The 21,337-nt window shown below is 39.7% G+C and overlaps 1 protein-coding gene across 1 annotated transcript in view; it reads left to right on the forward strand.

The window, feature by feature from the left end:
* KIF6 (kinesin family member 6) overlaps positions 1–21,337 on the forward strand; it is a gene marked incomplete at both ends in the record, with an annotated part of 383,803 nt that overhangs the window by 135,201 nt on the left and 227,265 nt on the right. Inside the window, 4 exons of the mRNA XM_082663489.1 lie at positions 4,400–4,606; positions 13,005–13,148; positions 14,073–14,159; positions 18,300–18,403. Coding sequence (XP_082519615.1) covers positions 4,400–4,606; positions 13,005–13,148; positions 14,073–14,159; positions 18,300–18,403 — 542 coding nt within the window. The remainder of the gene's footprint in view (positions 1–4,399; positions 4,607–13,004; positions 13,149–14,072; positions 14,160–18,299; positions 18,404–21,337) is intronic.

The raw sequence follows: 21,337 nt of genomic DNA on the forward strand, positions 1-21,337 counted from the left end.
TGTTAAGGTTGTGTTCTTTTACACATAAGTCTATAATACATTCTGGAATTTATTTGTGTGTATAGTGTGAGAGAGCAATCTAAATTTACTTTTTCAAGGTGGTTAGACCATTACTCCAACATCATTTGTTAATAAGTCCATCCTTTCTCTACTGTGGTGTGATGTCACCCATACCTTATACAGAGTTCCTTAAATGAGCACAGCATGTTTCACTGATCTCATCCTCTATCTGTTCCTGCACCAGTCCCACAGTTTTAATTACTATGGTGTTATGATTATTCCTTGATATATAGCAAGACAAGACCCCTTTCCTTATTATTCTTTCACCGAATTGTTTTTGATTATTTTGCCAATATTTGCTCTTTCATCTGGTTTTTAGAATTAATTTGTTTTGTTCTGCAAACAAAACCAGTGGCATTTGTATTTCAATTGCATTGAATATATAGATTAATATAGAGAGATTAATATAGAGATTAATTTTGAATTTTCCCATCTATGAAATGGTATATTAACATCTGGTACACCATTTATTCAGATTTTCATTTTCTCTGCAAATTACACATCTTTTATAAGATTAATCTCTTAGTGTCTCATCATCTTTGTTGCTATTACAAATAAAATATTTCCTGATTAATTGTTGCTGGATTATTAGAACTTTATTGATTTTTCATATTGGTCTTGCATCCCGCAACCCTGCTAATCTTTTTAGCCCTTAACAGTTTATTTGTAGACATTCTTGCATTTTCTTTGTAAGCCACAATATTTTCGGTATATAATGACACTTTCATTTCTTCTTTTCCTGTCACTATGCCTCATATATTTTTCTTGTTTATTACCTTGACTGGAAGCCCCAGTTCAGTGTTGGGTAGTAGCAGTGATGTTGGGTATCCTTGTCTGTGGATTGTGTTTACAATTCTGTAATGAATTCTCTTTATGAACCCATTCTCAGCTCTTTTACCATGAAATTCACATTGAACATTTTCAATATGGCTAGCCAAAGTTAAGGTATGGATTGTGCTCATGTAATGAAATAACATTATACTACTGGTTAAGAGGTCCCAAACTTTACCTCATTCACACTCTTTTTTCACTTTCTGAATGAACCCGGCTACATCTGTTATCAGTCATTCAGGAGAAAATAATACATGTTAAGGATCTCAGCTACAAGTGTTTTTACTCCATTTGAAAGTGTTCACTTCCTGGGAAATGAAGTCTTTTCACTGGAAATATAAATTTAAATCTGTTGATATTCCACAGAAATTCTCATTGTTCGCATTACTTCTTTTTTTTAACGTTTTTATTGCAGTATAATTGCTTTACAATGGTGTGTTAGTTTCTGCTTTATAACAAAGTGAATCAGTTATACATATACATATATCCCCATATCTCTTCCCTCTTGTGTCTCCCTCCCTCCCACCTCCATATCCCACCCTTCTAGCTGATCACAAAGCACCAAGCTGATCTCCCTGTGCTATGGGACTGCTGCGCTCTAGCTATCTATTTTACATTTGGTAGTGTATATATGTCCATATATATACTACTACTCTCTCACTTTGTCCCAGCTTACCCTTCCTTCCCCCTCCCCGTGTCCTCAAGTCCATTCTCTAGTAGGTCTGCGTCTTTATTCCCGTCTTGCCCCTAGGTTCTTCATGACCATTTTTTTTTTTTTTTTAGATTCCATATGCATGTGTTAGCATACGGTATTTGTTTTTCTCTTTCTGACTTACTTCACTCTGTATGACAGACTCTAGGTCCATCCACCTCACTACAAATAACTCAAATTCGTTTCTTTTTATGGCTGAATAATATTCCATTGTATATATGTGCCACCTCTTCTTTATCCATTCATCTGTCGATGGACACTTAGGTTGCTTCCATGTCCTGGCTATCGTAAATAGAGCTGCAGTGAACATTGTGGTACATGACTCTTTTTGAATTATGGTTTTTCTCAGGGTATATGCCCAGTAGTGGGATTGCTGGGTCGTATGGTGGTTGTATTTTTAGTTTTTTAAGGAACCTCCATACTGTTCTCCATAGTGGCTTTATCAATTTACATTCCCACCAACAGTGTATGAGGGTTCCCTTTTCTCCACACCCTCTCCAGCATTTATTGTTTGTAGATTTTTTGATGATGGCCATTCTGACTGGTGTGAGGTGACACCTCATGGTAGTTTTGATTTGCATTTCTCTAATGATTACTGATATTGAGCATTCTTTCATATGTTTGTTGGCAATCTGTATATCTTCTCTGGAGAAATGTCTATCTAGGTCTTCTGCCCATTTTTGGATTGGGTTGTTTGGTTTTTTGATATTGAGCTGCATGAGCTGCTTGTAAATTTTGGAGATTAATCCTTTGTCAGTTGCTTCATTTGCAAATATTTTCTCCCATTCTGAGGGTTGTCTTTTCATCTTGTTTATGGTTTCCTTTGCTGTGCAAAAGCTTTTAAGTTTCATTAGGTCCCATTTGTATATTTATGTTTTCATTTCCATTTCTCTAGGAGGTGGGTCAAAAAGGATCTTGCTGTGATTTATGTCATAGAGTGTTCTGCCTATGGTTTCCTCTAAGAGTTTTATAGTGTCTGGCCTTACATTTAGGTCTTTAATCCATTTTGAGTTTATTTTTGTGTATGGTGTTAGGGAGTGCTCTAATTTCGTTCTTTTACATGTGGCTGTCCAGTTTTCCCAGCACCACTTATTGAAGAGGCTGTCTTTTCTCCATTGCATATTCTTGCCTCCTTTATCAAAGATAAGGTGACAGTATGTGTGTGGGTTTATCTCTGGGCTTTCTATCCTGTTTCATTGATCTATATTTCTATTTTTGTGCCAGTACCATACTATCTTGATTACTGTAGCTTTGTAGTATAGTCTGAAGTCCAGGAGCCTGATTCCTCCAGCTCTGTTTTGCTTTCTCAAGATTGCTTTGGCTATTCGGGGTCTTTTGTGTTTCCATACAAATTGTGAAATTTTTTGTTCTAGTTCTGTGGAAAATGCCTGTAGTAGTTTGATAGGGATTGCATTGAATCTGTAGATTGCTTTGGGTAATATAGTCATTTTCACAATGTTGATTCTTCCAATCCAAGAACATGGTATATCTCTCCATCTATTTGTATTATCTTTAATTTCTTTCATCAGTGTCTTATAATTTTCTGCATACAGGTCTTTTGTCTCCTTAGGTAGGTTTATTCCTAGGTATTTTATTCTTTTTGTTGCAGTGGTAAATGGGAGTGTTTTCTTAAGTTCACTTTCAGATTTTTCATCATTAGTGTATAGGAATGCAAGAGATTTCTGTGCATTGATTTTGTATCCTGCAAATTTACCAGATTTATTGATTAGCTCTAGTAGTTTTCTGGTAGCATCTTTAGGATTCTCTATGTATAGTATCATGTCATCTGCAAACAGTGACAGCTTTACTTCTTCTTTTCCAATTTGGATTCCTTTTATTTCTTTTTCTTCTCTGATTGCTGTGGCTAAAACTTCCCAAACTATGTTGAATAAGAGTGGTGAGAGTGGGCAACCTTGTCTTGTTCCTGATCTTAGTGGAAATGCTTTCAGTTTTTCACCATCGTGGACGATGTTGGCTGTGGGTTTGTCATATATGGCCTTTATTATGTTGAGGTAACTTCTCCCTATGCCTACTTTCTGCAGGGTTTTTATCATAAATGGGTGTTGAATTTTGTTGAAAGCTTTCTCTGCATCTATTGAGATGATCATATGGTTTTTCTCCTTAAACTTGTTAATAGGATGTATCACATTGATTGATTTGCATATATTGAAGAATCCTTGCATTCCTGAGATAAACCCCACTTGATCATGGTGTGTGATCCTTTTAATGTGCTCTTGGATTCTGTTTGCTGGTATTGTGTTGAGGATTTTTGCATCTATGTTCATCAGTGATATTGGCCTGTAGTTTTCTTTCTTTGTGACATCTTTGTCTGGTTTTGGTATCAGGGTGATGGTGGCCTCGTAGAATGAGTTTGGGAGTGTTCCTCCCTCTGCTATATTTTGGAAGAGTTTGAGAAGGATAGGTGTTAGCTCTTCTTTAAATGTTTGATAGTATTCACCTGTGAAGCCATCTGGTCCTGGGCTTTTGTTTGTTGGAAGATTTTTAATCAGTTTCAACTTCAGTGCTTGTGATTGGTCTCTTCATATTTTCTATTTCTTCCTGGTTCAGTCTTGGAAGGTGTGCTTCTCTATGAATTTTTCCGTTTCTTCCAGGTTGTCTATTTTATTGGCATATAGTTGCTTGTAGTAATCTCTCACGATCCTTTGTATTTCTGCAGTGTCAGTTGTTACTTCCCCTTTTCCATTTCTAATTTTATTGATTTGAGTCTTCTCCCTTTTTTTCTTCATAGTCTGGCTAATGGTTTATCAATTTTGTTTTTCAACATTTTTATTGTAGACTCCTATGAACCAAGCTTCAACCCGTTCCCACTGCATATTCACCATTCACTTATCAAGCAAGGAACCAGGATCTGCAACTGTGCGACAGGCCAAGCTGCATTTGGTTGACCTGGCTGGTTCAGAGCGAGTTGCGAAGACTGGAGTCGGGGGCCAGCTTCTGACAGAGGCCAAGTATATCAACTTGTCACTACATTACTTAGAACAGGTAAATGGGTAGGGTGGGATGTACCTATTTTAACCATTTTTTGACCATGTACTTCACATCACGCATTCTACTAGCATTTTTGTCTTGTCTTGTTTTGTTTCTCTTCTTTTACTGTGGCAAAGTATATATAACGTAAAATTACCATTTAACTAATTTTTACAATTCAGTGGTATTAAGTACATTAAAAATGTTGTGCAAGCATCACCATCATCCATTTCCAGAACTTCTTATGATCCCAAACAGAAACTCTGTACCCATTAAACAGTAACTCACAATCTCTTTATACTCCCAGGCCCCCATCACCTCTGTTCTACTTTCTGCCACTATGAATTTGCCTGTTCCTGATTTTCGTATAAGTGGAATTATACAATATTTGTCCTTTTGTGTCTGATTTCTTCCACTTAGCATAATTTCAAGGTCCATCGTGTTTTAACGTGTATCACAATTTTCTTCCTTTTTAAGGCTAAATAATATCTCGTTGTGTGTGTGTAGATATAAATATAGATATATAGTATTTAGTATATCCATTCATCTGTTGATGAACATGACTTGTTTCCGCCTTTTGGCTATTGTGAATAATGCTGCTATAAACATTGGTATAGCTACTAGACTTCTGTATAAACCATTTCATTTAAACCTCACAACAGCTCTGCACTGTAGGTATTAGTTATTACCCACATCTTACAGTTTTTTTAACTCCGGTCTTCCACAGGCCTTCCTGAGATTACACAGCTAGTGCTGAGATAGGGATTTGAACCTCGAATTGCTTGGCTCCAAAGCCTATACTTTTTTTCACTATACCTTGTATCTTTTTGTAAAATTAGTAGTGGGTGTGAATATAAGTTGGAAACGACCTCCATGGCCTATTTTTTTCGGGCTGGTAGATTAGCTATGAGACCATAATGTGGAGATGACCAGTATCTTTTCCATTTGTAGTGACTTCATCTAGTTGGTGATTCTGACCCTGCAATGGTTCTCTTTGCCTTAGCTTCCCTCCCTGTCCCTACTCCAAGTTTACTACAGTCCATCCCAGTGCATGCTTAATTTTTAATTTCTGAATTTTATTCCAAAGGCAGAGAAAGCTCATCTGAATTTTGCTAAATAAATCTTCCAGAGAAAATTTCTCCCATCTAAAAGGAGTGCATTGAATTAAATTATTTCTCAAGTTCCTTTCAGCTCTGTGAGTATAAATGTTGTGAGTTGAATGTTAAAGATGGCAACTAATTCTGAAAAAAAAAAGAAAGAAAGAAAGAAAGAGAAACATGATCAAAAACTGGAGTGGAGAAGTACAGAGGATATTGGCGAGGCAAAAGGGTCCGTTAATGAATGTTGGAGACTGAAAGATTTGAGAAAAAAGACTACTTTTTTAAAGCTGCATAATGAACCCTTTTGAGAATGATGTTGTCCTGACATTAAATGCTTTCTAATGGTCAAGCTGGCTGAAAAAGCAGATTGAGAGAAACCTAAGGGAACTTTCTGTGAACAAGGCACACACAATTAGGCTCTGACCAAATGAATCCCAGTAATGCAACACCCAGAGATTAAGGCCTGCATGGTGTTCAGATCACTTTAGTGTTTCTGACGATAGTCAGCATTCCTGAACTCTTTCTTGTTCACATATTACATACTGTTTTTACTTAACAGATCCTTTTACTTTATAGGATATTTATGTAACATTGATATGAAAGTATAATGGACTATATTCAAAGTGCTTTATTTCAAATATACCTACTTGTTTCAGAGTCTTCACTATCATTTAATTCCCATTATATCCATCCATCATACGAAATTATATTTATATTTGTTAGTTGAATCAAAATTTCCACCAATTGTAATCACTCAAGAAAAACATTCTGCTCCTTATCTTTTCTTTTTCTTCATTCTACACAACCTTTGCAAGCTGTTACTTGTCATTAAAACTATTCCTCTCCCTACATTTCTTCTCTTCAAAATTCTGGTAACATCAGCCTCATGTGAGCAGTCTTGGTGGCTATGTGGCATTTGATTTTCTATATAGCTAGTTTATTTATTTAACAGATACTTATAAGGAGCAGTAATGTGCTGAGGACTGTGCCGGGCCCTGGACCACAGCGCTGAATGAAACAGAAACAGCCCCTGCCCCGAAGGTCTCATGGTCCAGTGGAGGGAGACATGCACTGAATAAGTATTCATTAAGTACGTGGCTGTAATCCCGATGGGAGACTGCAGAGCAAGTCCAAGGGGCGAGGAGAGTGTGGGGGATTGGACTTAGACTGAGGAAGGGAGAGTTAATGAAAGTTCTCTCAGGACTGACGTTAAGCAGAGATCTGAGGAATGTGCAGGAGTGAGCCCAGCCAGGATGGGGTCAGAGCATGTCAGGCAGTGAGAACTGGGAGTCTGTCAGCCCTTAGCTCCATCTGCGCGATGGATTCACCCAGGGTCTCAGTGACGTTCACGTGTCATTGACCTTTGGCTCTCCGAATGTAACTTATCTGTTTCATAGATGCCCACTGCATCACTGCAGCCGTTAGCTCTTTACACTGCTGCACAAGGGTCTTCATGGAGGTTATGGCATAAAATAATGGAGAGAGGAGGAGAAGGAGAAGATCAGTATGAGAGGAAAGAAGAACATAAATACGGAAGACTGCAGTGTGTGGACATGAGTATGTGAGATTGAGTAAAGCTAGGAGCAGCTGCTAGAGAAAAAGTTGTGGATAGTAGAGAAATATTGGAATTTTACACAGAAAGACATAAGTGAGAGGGAACCAAAGAGTACCTAGGAAGGAGAATAGTAAAAAGAGTGAGCAGATACTGTTGATGAAATAACAGAATTCAAGGACTTTTATAAACATTTTTTTTTTTTTTTTTTGCGGTACGCGGGCCTCTCACTGTTATGGCCGCTCCCGCCACGGAGCACAGGCTCTGGACGCGCAGGCTCAGTGGCCATGGCTCACGGGCCCAGCCGCTCCATGGCATGTGGGATCTTCCCGGACCGGGGCACGAACCCGTGTCCCCTGCATCGGCAGGCAGACTCTCAACCACTGCGCCACCAGGGAAGCCCAACATATTTTCTTTATGAAGTACTTTATTATGGGCCTTTGAGACTGGAAGTATAACACAGTTTAGTTTAAATAGCTTCATTCATTCATTCACTCATTCATTCAACAAATTGTGATTGAGTGTCCACTGGGTGCTACAAGTTACGTTAGGCAATGGGGATCGATGTATAATTGAGAAACCCTGTGCTACCGTGTCATCCAGTGAAAGAGCAAAGCATACAAACAAATACTTAGAATGCAGTAAGATAAATGCTGTAATAGAAATTCATGTAGATGTCCATAATATAATCAAACTGAGACATCTTCTCTGTCTCAGTTTGAATATATAAGATGGAGATGGACTAGGAAAAGACAGTTTGGTAGCCTTTCTTCCATGAATTAGCCCACATTAGGGTTATAGAAATTCCATGCGAATTGTAAGGGCCCTCTGGCCATAATTGTGAGACCCTACACCTGCTCACAGGGCACAGCCGTTCTGAGTTGAATGCACCTTATTGTGCTCAGAAGCAAATAAATTTCTATTGGCCAGAGTGCTGTTGGTTTTGGAGTTTTCCTTGTGTATGTAGTACTTTTTCCAAAGAGTCTCCTCAAAAACATTTCAAGCCACAATAACAGGGTACATCTTGACCCTAGAAATCGAGTCCATGGAGGAAAAGGAAGGGACCATGCATACTTGTTCCAGCCATAAGCCTCACGGAGTGCTCCTTGGGTGACCCCGGGTCTTTGTCAGCCCAAATGTTAAGTGAGAATCTACTGGGAGCAGAGAGTGTTTGCTCTCTCCTTCTCCAGAAATCAGAATCAGGGTCACCCCGGCCAGTTATCCAACATGAGTGGGACTTTTTCAGAGTGTTACTTTCCACTTGGCTTCCACTGAATGTGTTGCGTTCAGGAGAAAAAATTGGTGGTGCGGTGCTAGTTGTAACTCTCCAAATTGTTGTCAGTTCTCAGGGGATAATCTTCCATGGACATCTGAGTTCTTTAAAAGAAATTCTGTTTAATGAATGACGTAGTAAACTGAGTTATTGATTTCAGGCATAGTTTCTCGGTACGTGGAGATACTATTAAGTGTAATGTGGGGTTCCACCCTTTGTTGCTTAAAGAATGTCTTCAGGAACATGTTATTGTATTTGTACATGAAATCCAAAATGGAAGTAGACACTAAAAAAATCCAGGTTGTATGAACACCTCCTCACCCTGTGCCATTCAGATCATTTGGTTTCTGCCCAGTGTAGAGAACCCAAAGCAGCACCACGAAGAATAATTTACTTCTGCCTCTCTCTCAAATACTGGCCATTTCTAAGTCACTCTGAAGATCCGTTTCTGTCCAAGGGGTCTGGGCTTATTATGGTATTCCTAAAGTCCTCTAGAGCTGGGAGGGTACCTGCTCAGGACCCGCTTGTAAAGAAATGGCCTAGGACTTCCCTGGTGGTGCAGTGGTTAAGAATCCACCTGCCAGTGCAGGGAACACGGGTTCGTGCCCCGGTCTGGGAAGATCCCACATGCCGCAGAGCAACTAAGCCCGTGCGCCACAGCTACTGAGCCTGCCCTCTAGAGCCTGTGAGCCACAACTACTGAAGCCTGCATGCCTAGAGCCCATGCTCCGCAACAAGAGAAGCCACCGCAATGAGAAGCATGCGCACCGCAACGAAGAGTAGCCCCCCCTCACCGCAACTAGAGAAAAGCCCGTGCACAGCAACGAAGACCCAACACAGCCAAAAAAAAAAAAGGAAAAAGAAATGGCCTAGAACTGCGTTTATTGTGCTACAAGTCTTCAAAGTGATCGGGTCCACCATATTTCTCACTTTCTTCCCAGTTACATTGAAGCTTAGTTCTCCCAAATCTTGTTCACTACTAATGACCCTCCCACTGCCTTCCTAGGTAAAACTAATTAATCCAATCACTCATTTATTCATATTCGTTTAACAAAAAAGTGTTGAGCATATGTTGTATTAATCAGATTTTTTAGCTGCAAATTGGGAAATTGATTCTAGCTAATTTAAGCAGCATAGAGTTTATTAAACATAAAGAATCTCAAGAAAAATTAGAAAACTGGGCTTGAGTACTACCCAGCTAGGAGCAGAACAACCAAGATACACTTCTTTTTTTTCTCAAAATCTTTTTGATGTGGACCATCTTTTAAAGTCTTTATTGAATTTGTTCCAGTATTGCTTCTGTTTTATGTGTTTGGTGTTTTGGGCCGTGAGCCATGTGGGATCTTAGCTCCCCGACCAGGGATCGAACCCTCACTCCCTGCATTGGAAGGCGAAGTCTTAACCACTGGACCACTGGGAAAGTCCCAGCCAAGAGACACTTCTAATCACACCACTGAACTGCTCTGTAAAACGCCACTGCTATCCCCACTGGGCACTTAGGACATTAAGTCCTAGATTCCAGAAACTTCCCTGTAGCTGCCTCAAAAAAACCAGTTGCCTTTGCCACCCACCTACAAATGCGGTCTTCCTCCTTATGACCACCACCTCTCATCACTCACCTCCAATCCCACACAGGGTGTTTGCTTGATGGAGCTAGGTCTCATGCAAACCGTGAGCTGTAAGAGAGACTAGGAAATGTAATTTTGTAGGAAGCAGAAGTAGTATGGGGACTATCATGAGAGCTGAGGGAGACAACTCAGTTTCTGCCACATGTACCGGGTGCCGGGTGCTGTTCTTGGCAGTGGCGATGGACCACGAGCAAGAGAAACAAAATCCTTTGTTTCTGTCTTGTGGAGTAGAAACTCTCGTAGGGAAGCAGGTAACAAACAAGTAAATAAATAAAATTTCCAATAGTGGTGAGTACCAGAAGAAAAATAAAATAGAGTTAAAGCCTGGATATCGGGGTGTGACTTTTGATAGGGGGTTCAGGGAAAGCCCTTGTGAGGAAATAAAACTTGAGCAAAGATTTGATTGATGAGAAGCAGGATGCTGTAAGAAAATCTGGGGCAAGAGCATCCTAGGTAAAAGAAACAAGGTCAAAGGCTGTGATGTGGGGCTAAGCTTGTCATGGTGAAGCCACAGCAAGGCCAGTGTGGGCCACGAAAGCACCGTAGGAGATGAGGTTGGATAGGTAGACAGGAACCAGATCACACAGGGGTTGGGTCATTATACCAAGTGCATCGGGAGGTTGTAAGCAGGGCAGTGACTTGATGTAACTTACATTTTTGTAAAGGTTTCTCTGCCTGCCATGCAGAGAGGAGACCATGGGTGGGCAAAAGGAGAAACAAGGAGACTGATTCAGAGCCTTGAGAGCAGTTATCCAAGGAACGGAAAACGGTGCCTCGAACTGGAGCGGTGGCAAACGAGGTGGGAAAAAGTGATCCAATTCTGGGTATGTTTTGTAGATAAACCTAATGGAAATTGGATGTTGGAGGTGAGAGGAATTCAGGAACGTTGCCTAGGGTTTTGGACTGAGCCACTTGGTGGATGGTGGCACTATCAGTAGTGATGGGTAAAGCCTGAGAAAGAATCAGGCTTGGGGGCAGAGGGGAGACACAGTCAGGAACAGACATCCAGGTGGAGATGCAGAGTTGCCTCAGGGATAGTAGCTCAGGGAAGAGGTTGAGGCTGATGCTGTAAATTGGGGAGACATTCGGATAGGATATGGATGTATTTAAAGCCAGGGGATTGGATGAGATTACACAGAGAGACCGTGTAGATAAGAAAGAGGAGAGGATCCGGGACTGAGCCTTGGAGCACTTCAACAGATATAATTTGGGAAGAAGAAAAGCAAGTATTCATTATCTAGTTTTTAAGGAAAGATAAAACCCAGAAAATTGTGATGTCCTGATTACCAAGTGACTAAAGCATTTCCTGAAGGAGGCAATGAATACCTATGTTGATGCCTTACTCAAATCAGAGGTCTAGTAAGAGAGCAGTCAGTGCTTTTGGTTCAGGGGGGTTGCTGATGACCTTGGCAAGAGCCAACTTAGTTTAGTACTGTTGTGGGCTTGCAGAATGGGAGTGATTCCGGTGAGAGAGAGAAATTAATGCAAAGAGAGGGGTTAATTATAGGAGCGAAGTAGGTAAGAGGAGAAGAGGGAGGGGACACAGGGCTGGACTTGGGCAGGAGCAGGACAGTAACCACAGGAAGAGTGGAATGTGTGGGGGATTGAGGGACGGGGCAGGTAGACCGCTTACACCTAGAAGAAGAGTGTGTGGCCATCGGCTCAGACTGAAGGTGGAGAGAGGAGGCTGGGTAGATGTTTGAAACAAGAGGATAAGGTGCGAAGGCCCATTTCTGAGAGTGGAAAAGTGGTTTTTGAGAGAATCTCACAGGATTTCTGGTTTATAGTAAAACCTGTGGTCATTAGCGTAAAGCAAGACCAGTGGTATCGTTACATGATTTTGCTAAAAACGGCCTTCAAAAACAATGTTCCCATCTTATTTTGTAAACTAAAGGAGTAGAAAAAGTTCTGATGATGGGAATTACCCAGCTGGGAAGAGGGAAGACTAGAACAATGGCAGGTGTTGAAAGTATTTTCAGGAGCCAGGGCCTTGTGATGCCCCTGAAGTCACATGTCACATCTGTGGGTGACTTATTCCTGATGCTTTGCAGTGGGCGTCCTGGCACTGGATTCATCTTGCCCAGAAAACCCTGAGCCCCTGGTGGCTCCCCTTGGGGACAGCCCACAGCAGCCCTTCATCCATCTCCCATCCATCCATCTACCACCTTCCTACTAAGTACGTAAGACTGCTAAGGAGCAAGATGAGCAGGCTCTAGTTGAACCAAGGTGCACTTCCCCCATCACTTACAGTGAAAGCAAACACACATATACAGCACTTATTATGGGCTAGTTCTACTCAAAGTAATTTGCACATTTTAACTCTTCTAATCATCCCAACTACTCATAGGTAGATACTGTCTTTTCCCAGTTTTACAGATGAGGAGACTGAGGCAGAGATGGTGAGTGGCATGCCCTGGTATGGCTAGAATCTGGACCTGGACAATCTGGCCCCAGAATCTAGGGTCTGTTGCCTCTTGTGGTTCTTATTTATTGTTCTGCCTCTTTTACCTTGAAGATGAGGCCTGCAGACCAATTTTGGTAGGAGTTTTAAAAATCTGGCATGATTTACTCTTGAGTTTTTATATAAATTTCTCAGTGACTGAAAACAGAATAAAAATGTATCCAATTCTGCACAAGTTATATCATCTATCCAAAAATGACAGGGTTCATCATGGTATGTTTTTACTATATTTGCTTCATTCCATCTTCACTGTTACTGTACTGAATATTTTAAGATATTTATTCTGAGCCCAAGTTTTGGGGGTCACTGCATTTTGTATCCTTGTTGCCGTCGCAGCTCAGTTTGTCCGGTGTGCATTTTCTGCTAAGTTAACGCTATTCTTTTTCCCCTCCACCACAGGTCATCATTGCCCTCTCAGAAAAGCACCGCTCACACATTCCATATCGGAACTCCATGATGACCAGTGTCCTGAGAGACAGCCTGGGAGGGAACTGCATGACGACCATGATTGCCACCCTCTCTTTAGAGAAAAGGAATATCGACGTATGTTGCTTCTTCTTTCTGGAGATCTCAGTCTGAGTTTTTATGCTAGTTTGTGAGACGGAGTTGAGGGTCCTGGGTGGGTTTCCGTCTTTTCAACTGGGTTAGGGTATGCCTTCAGAGGTGAAGACCCACCAGAGTTCATAGCTTTGGGTTATTTGCCAGAATTGTAATTCCCCCAATTTGAGAACTGACTTCACATAGCACGGGGTGGTTTGCAGAAAACCTCATACACAAATTTTGGAAGACCTGCCAGAGACGTGAGGGAGGAGACCCATCGGCTTCTCCTGATCCGTTTTGCTCCTGATTGCTTAGGCGCCTTGGAGACATCTCCAAGGTGTGTCCCTAGACGTGCCCCTGGGCACAGCACCCAGGACGCCTTGGCAGAGTTTGGCTGCCAAATGGCTCTCCTGGGTTGCTTTAGAGCCAGCTGATGTTTCATGCATTTCAGTTTAATGTTTGGGACTCAGACTTTCTCTAAGAGAGGAAAACAGGAAGCTGCAGGGTGCCTCCCCAAACAAGGCCAAGCCCCAGTGCATTGTAAGATGCCTTGAAAAGCCTCTCTTTTGCGCCTGTTAAAAATATTTATTTTTTACCCTTTGATGCTTATGGATTGTGGTACCTGCTATGATTCTGGTTTGTGTATGTGGTTCTGGTTTGACAAATCAGTAGTTGAAAAGCACATACCAGTTGTCACTTAGGACCTCAGGATCTTCCACACTTTGGGCATCCGTCATTATATTAAGCCCAAACAAAATTTTAATGAAAAATAATGTTCCAGGGAAAACCAAGCCTTCCTAATTTGGAAGCATGTTTCCTCGTTGTATTTTATGCACATCACTCTAGGTGTACACGTTTTTCCTGTGAACAGAAATTGTTTTATCTCTCTATGCCATAACACTTTAAGGACTTATCTTGCTTTCTTAGGAATCTATATCTACCTGTAGATTTGCACAACGAGTGGCACTCATAAAGAATGAAGCTGTTCTTAATGAAGAAATCGATCCCAGATTGGTAAGCAACTTTTAACTATGTTAAAAAAAATCAAAGTATATCAAAGATTAGTTAAATTTTGGGAGACACTCACTCTCCATAACCAGGCAACGTTCTAAATACTGGAAACGTGTTAAATCATTTAATTCTCACAACAACCTCATGAGTAGATGCCATCTCTTCCTCTACTTTACAGATGACAAAACTGAAACGCAGAAATATTTAGTGATCTGATCTGAGTAACAGTGCTGATTGGTAGCAGAGCAGGATTCAGACACAGACAGTCTGATGTCAGGGCCTGTGCTCTTACCTACAGCCCCCTTTACTCCATCAGTTAGGGGCACAGTGAGTCCTGGGGACATACACAGAATCATACACAGTTATATTTGTAGGCAGGTCGTAGCCTTTCAAAAAAAAAAGTCAGCTTAACTTTCTAAAGACAATAATTATAGACCATCTTTTATAAAAGCTTATCGAGAAAAAGAAGTCCTAATGGTTATTAAATAGAATAGTATTTTGCATGACTGTTCTGTTACTTATTCTAGAGATTTTTAAAAGTTAATAGTTGGTTTGATCCATGGAAAAATGGCCAAGCCTCTAGTTTTATAAAAATGAATTCTTCTTTATCAAAGTTCTTTTTTTAAAGGAAAAATATTTGCAAGTTACATGATTCAGCTACTCATTATAAATGCAGATATTTTTTCTTTTCTCTATTTTGTTAGTCTTCAAATAAAATACAACAAGGAATTAACTCCTGTCAACATTGGAAATGTTGAAATAAAATATTTCAGTTTTGTAAAACTCCAAAATTAAGATTATATTACTTTGCAAATCAGTCACCTTTAAAAAAAATTTTTTTTTCTCTAGAAAATAAGCTGGTGTAAGCTTAGTGGTATGCGTTATAAAAAAGATGTGAAATCTTACCAACAGTGCTTCATTTACAAATTTCTCAAATTCCAAACAAGAAAATCTCAAGTTCACTGTTACCCATATTAATTACTTCCTCTTGAGTGTTTGCCCTTCCTTCCCTGAAATCATTCCATTGAAGGGTAGAGGAAAAGAAGGACAAAAGAATAATGGGGCTGACTGTTTTGTCCTACTTGCCTCAGGGAGCCCGAGCTCCCCTGACAGCATTCTCTTCTGGAGAAACCAGTGGGTGAGGCAGGATCCCTTTCCAGTCCAGTCCCTGGTCAGCACCACAGGGTACCTCCACTGGAAAAAGGAGACACAATTCAAAGGCCTAAGTCAAATGGAACTGAACTCCTAGGATGAATTCTTCTGCTGTTCCTACCCTGCCAGCAGCCCTGTAATATTACTGTGCAGAATGAGAAAGATAGGAATGTACTATTAGCCTGAAGACAAAAATTACTTCATAACTGAAGGAAAATAAACATATTAGACATTGAGGTTATTTTTTCCCTTCAAATTTGGCTAGAGAGACTTTTCTTTGAAGGAACTTGAGGAATTTGAACAAAGATGAACATTATCGTGTGTTAGATGTAAGTCTGTGAGAGATTTAAAGAAACGACAAATCAGGAGTCAAAAACTAATAGCTAATTGAACAAATGTTGAGGTCTTCCTGGTGCAGAATTATCTGGTAATTGACAAGTGTTGTTTCCTCATCTCCTTTATAATTGCTTCTAAAAACTGATATTACTGTTCATTATTTTATGTACAGAGCTTTTCTGAAGCACAAGTGACAGTTGAAAAGTTGTCCTCAAAACTACCCAAAACACAACTGAATGGGAAAAATAAACACCAAATTTAGGGAAGGCTCTATGGGATGGGCGTTCACAAGAGTCTGTAATGTTTTATTTCTTAAGTAGTAGGTACATGGTATTATTTATACCTTTTTGTATATCTGAAGTAGTTCATACTAAAAAGTAAAATCACATGAATTAAGGTGATTCATCACATTCGCAATTAAAAGAAAAAATGAAATGATCACATCACTAGATGCAGAAAAAGTGTTTGATAACATTAAACATTCATCCATAGTTTGAAAAGACTCATCAAACTATGAATATAAGTGAACATCCTTAGAATGATTAAGGATATCAACCAAAAACTACAGCAAACATTTTAAAGTTGAAACGTTAGAAGGAATAAGACAAGAATGTCTTAAGCACTATACTTGGAGGTTCTTAGGAAAGAGACTTTTTTTTTAATTTATGAGGATTTGATAAGAAGAATACCTGTCATTACTTGTGGACAATTTGATTGCTCATATAGAATATCTAAGAGTGTTTAATAACAAGTAAACAGATAACCAAAATAATATTCAGAAAATTAATCCATTCATAAAAATGAATTGCCTTCCTATATATCAAAAGCCAATAATTAGAAAATGCAATTTTATAAAAATTCTGTTTATAATAGTAACAAAAACTTTAAAATTATAGGAATAAAATCTAATTAAAGACATATACAGATTAGTATTGAAAGGAATCAGAAAGCTATACCATGTTCATGGATGTAATGATTCATAGCATTACTTTAATGTCTTATCAAATTAACCTTTTACTCAAATTTATTTCCAGTTAAAATTTGAGGAGGGCCTTTGGTAGAATTTTACAAGCCAAATCTAAAATTTATATGAAAGAGCAAATGATCAGGAATAGTGAAGTCTATTTTGGAAGAGAACAAGATGGAAGGGGCTTATTCTATCTAGATGCCCAAAATTTTTTAAGATATAGTAATTAAAACAGTGTAGTATTACCATACATATAGTCAAGTAGACAAATGTTTTTAACCAGTAGCCCAGAAAAAGACACAAGTTACATGTGGAAATATATAACAGAATTATAATAGCAAATCTTGCATGGTTAGCCATAAAAAAATTAAAATTAGATCCATATCTCACACTTCCTACAAAATAAAACCAATCAACCTAAATGTAAAAAGCAAAACTTTAAAACTTTTATAAGAGCTTATAGGAAAATATTGCTATGGCTTTAGGTAAAATAGATTTTCTTAAAGAAGACACAAATATAAAGCTCAAAACAAAAGAAGTTGATAATGAAATTATACTGAAATTTAAAACTTTCATTTAACAAAAAGAACACCACAGAGTGAAAAATATTACATAGATTGGGAGAAAACATGTGCATTGCATACAACTAACAAAGGGTTCACATCCCGAATATATAAAGAAACCTGCAAATTAATAAGGAAAAGAAAAACAACTCAACTGAAACATGGGCAAGATGGTGAATAAATAATTCACAGAAGAGGAAACCCAAACAGCCAGTATGCATACACAAAGATGATCGACCTCACTAATAATCATGAAAATACTAGTTCTAAATTAGAACTAGATAAGAGACCATTTTACACCCACCTAGATAGGCAAGATTAAAGTGTCTGGCAGTATTACATACAAAATGACAAAAATGTGGGGAAACAGGAACTTACATATATAGCTGCTGAGAATATGAATTTATGCATCCATTCTGAAGAGCAGTTTGGCAATATATAATAAGGGGGTGCACTCACTCTACCTCCACACAGTTCTAGGTGCACACTACAGGGAAACTGTCCCACACATGCCCAGAGACTTATAATGTTCACAGCAACACTCTTTGTAATCGCAAAAGTAAAACTCCTGAATGTCCCTCAACAGGAGACATAGATACGTAAATTGTGATACATTCCTTTACTGAAATACTATATGTCCATGAAAATTCATGAACTAGAGCCACATGAAGCAATATAAATAATCTCAAAAACATAGTGTGAGGGGAAAAAAAAAGCAAGTTGCAGTTACATGCAGTATGGCAACATTTACATAAAGTGTAAGGCATGCAAGATGATATCATACATCGTTTACAGTCACATCTGTACATATGGAGTAAATGTATAAAACATGCAGGGAAATGCTACCCACTAAATGCAGGACAGCAATCACTCCAGGAAGGACAGAAGGGGAACAGGAATAAGGGATACCAGTTCCATCAGTAATGTTTTATTTGTTAAGAAAAATCCTAGAACTATTTTGACAAAATGTTAAGATTTAACAAAGCTGGGTGCTAAGTACAAGAGTGTCTTTTATATCATCCTCTGTACATTTTTGTTCATAATTTTAAAAGATGTATGGTTCTCTGTCACATAGTTCCCCTCAGTGAGGAGTTGACATTTACGCTCCTGCCTTGCCGTTTGCAGATGATTATACGCCTACAAAAGGAAATCCAGGAACTGAAGGATGAACTGGCCATTGTCACTGGGGAGCAGAGGACAGAGGCACTCACAGAAGCAGAGCTCCTTCAGTAAGACTGCAGACTTTTTCTTTTTCTTTAACCGTTCAAGTTTGTGTTAACTTCTTTGTTGGCCCTAATATTATGAATTCACCTCAAAGAACGAAGTTCTCCTGGGACGGTCTGAAATTGCATTTAGGCGCCAGTTAAGAGTGGCGGCTTTCCATGAAAAGCTGGATAAGGCTGGCAGGGTTTTTGCCTCCTCAGCTTTGAGGAAGTAAAGAACAGAGCATAGAGAGGATGGGAATATCCTTCTCATGCCAGCTGAAGAAAAGAGGTTGTATAATAGTCATGCAGTTTTTAAATGTATACACCAAACACTCTTAAGCTGTGGATCTCAGATCTGAAAGGAATTCAAGAAACGTCCCTTGTATTAAACAGCATCTTGCTGCAAGCACCAATTTATCCCATGCCAAAGTAAGCTCTCTCCTTTAATAAATAGATGGTCCATATATTACAGTTCAAACACTCAAGATGGAAATGAAAGCAGGTATTCAGGGCTTCCTACAAGTGCGGCATCTTTCAGAGCCTTTAGATTTGCAGCTATATGGCATACCAAGGGCACAGCGTGGCTCTCGTTCTCTCTCTGATCATGGGCCACAGTGGCGGGCTCTCTAGTTGTTTCTGTGCTGCTTATTAAGCACTGTGGAGTGATCATAACGGACTAGGCTTAGAAGGCACTGGTATTCTCTATTTCAGAATAACAAAGCTACACAAGATTTTTTTTTAAGGTTTTCTGTCATTTCACATAACCCTCTCTCAACAGAGAAAACAGTAACAGATGATGAAAGTATTTTCTTTAAACAAGCTCATGGCTCCCCCTGAAGGTAGGTGTAAAGCTTGAGAAGCCTTAGGCAAGGTTTCTGTTATACTCGAAGCCTTCCTCCTCTAGGATAGCATTTCCTGATTCTAGAACACTGTGTTTAATAATATGATAGGCCCCTAAGGCTTTCCTTACAAAACCGCTTTGTGGCATATATGCAATTAAGGAGAAATGTACTGCCAAATTTCACATTTTAGAGGATTTCATGTCACTCCTTGAAATAACTTGGGATATCTTAGATATTGAGAAACCCAAGTTTAAAATTCCTTTACTATGGTGCTCCCTTCCCCTCAGAGAAAGGACTTACCCAATATTATTTTTGAAGAAGTCTCTTCAGAACTTTGATCTTCAAATCAGAATCCAGCCAGGAAAACAAAACCATTCTAGGCCTCTCAACAGCAGGAATTTAATATAGGAAATTTGTTGCCCAGGAGATGGTACTATGAGGTGCTGCAGCACCCCAGAGATCAGAGCAGCAGGAGGAGGTCCTACGCCCCTAGGACTGGAGGGACATCGGTAGAAGGTTGTGTTACCAAGGCCAGAGACTAGTGCCAGCCAGCAGGAGCTGGACAAGTTGAACGCTGCCCGACAGAATGGAAGCTGAGGCCTCTGAAGAGCCATGGGTGCTGTAGAGGCATCACCTCCCACCTCACCTCCCCTTCCAGTCTCCACCAGTGCCTCCCATTGGCTGAACAACTTACCCAAAAGCCAGCTGTTAAAAGAGTCAGGGAGTGTAGTTTCCTGTGATGCAGAGTCAAACAAGGGAAAAGTGGAAATTGGATCTAAAAGCAAACAGGGAAATGACCAACATATCAAATAAGTAACAGTGTTTTCTCTAATTCCTGTGTACTCTATGCTGCTCAGAAGGCTCCGTTTAAGGGTAAGATTCTGAATGTTGTGGTTCAAAATGTCAGAATGTGCAAAAATATGCTGCAGGTTCCCTCCAGATTGGGGGGCTTTTAGAACTGATATAAAGAAACATCTGAATCTCTAGCCACACCCAAGAATAAGAAGTAAACTTAATAAGGGATTAGAAGCTTCAAGGAATTCCTGGGGGACTGAACAGTGGGATTGAGATGGGCAAGAGAAAAGGATAGACCAAGTCATGGTGCAGCACCGCCAAGGTCCCATGTCTAGAAGTGGTGGCATCCTGGAGCAGGAGAGGGCTGGGAACAGCCACTGAGGGTTGGTAGAGCTCTTGTAGTGGGAGGAGCTTGTTCCTATGAACCCCTGTGTACTCCCTTCTTCCTTTCTCCCTGCAGTGTTTAGGTCAGTGTTTAGGATGGGGAAATAGGGAAGGACCCCAGGTAGCTGATGATGCCCAGGACAAAGAGGGACTGCATAAGCTCTAGAGACCAGCTGCTGTCTCCAGCGCTGCCCATCTCCTGTTCTCACTGAAAACAGTAGGGAGCACAGGCACCCACAGCTGCTTCAGTCCCTCACCTAAGACTGGCTGCCCAAGCTGAGAGAGCTTAGAGTCTAGGAAATGCGAGCTCACAGTTGGGAGTGACTAGAAATATGAGGACAGCCAACATGGAAAAAGCCAAGAACAAGCATTTACAGCTTGGAGGGCTTCAGAACTAAGCAAGAAAAGTGGTTACTATCTTTAGAGATACAAAACATGGCATTCCATCCATGAAACAATAACAGGATCAAGAGGAGATCTTGAAAATGAAAAAAATGTACTTGTTGCCATTAAGAACTTAATGATGGCCAAATAGCAGAATGTAAACACAGAGGGGCAAATTAGTGAACCAGGAAGGTGGGGGCTAAGGGATTCTTCCAGAATATAAGATAAAAGGGTAAAAAAAGAAAGTTTAAAGAAAAGAATCGTAGAGAATAGCTCTAGATTTGTCAACATGTAAGAAAACAGAATTTATGGAGACGAAATAGAGATAATGCAGGGGAGCCAATAGTTAAAGAAAGAAAACCTATTTCTTGGAACTAAAAAAAAAAAAGAAGAAAAAGACATAGGACTTCAGAACGAAAGGGTTACCATATGCTGAGTAGTATAATAATGTTGTAGAAAACTTTTAGAACGTCACCAGATAGAAAATAATCCTAAAAGTTATCCGAGAAGAAAATTATTAACAACCAAGAATCTGCTTTAGAGAAGACTTCTC

This window comes from Grampus griseus, assembly GCF_964374135.1.
Source record: "Grampus griseus genome assembly, chromosome: 10".
Lineage (NCBI taxonomy): Eukaryota > Metazoa > Chordata > Mammalia > Artiodactyla > Delphinidae > Grampus > Grampus griseus.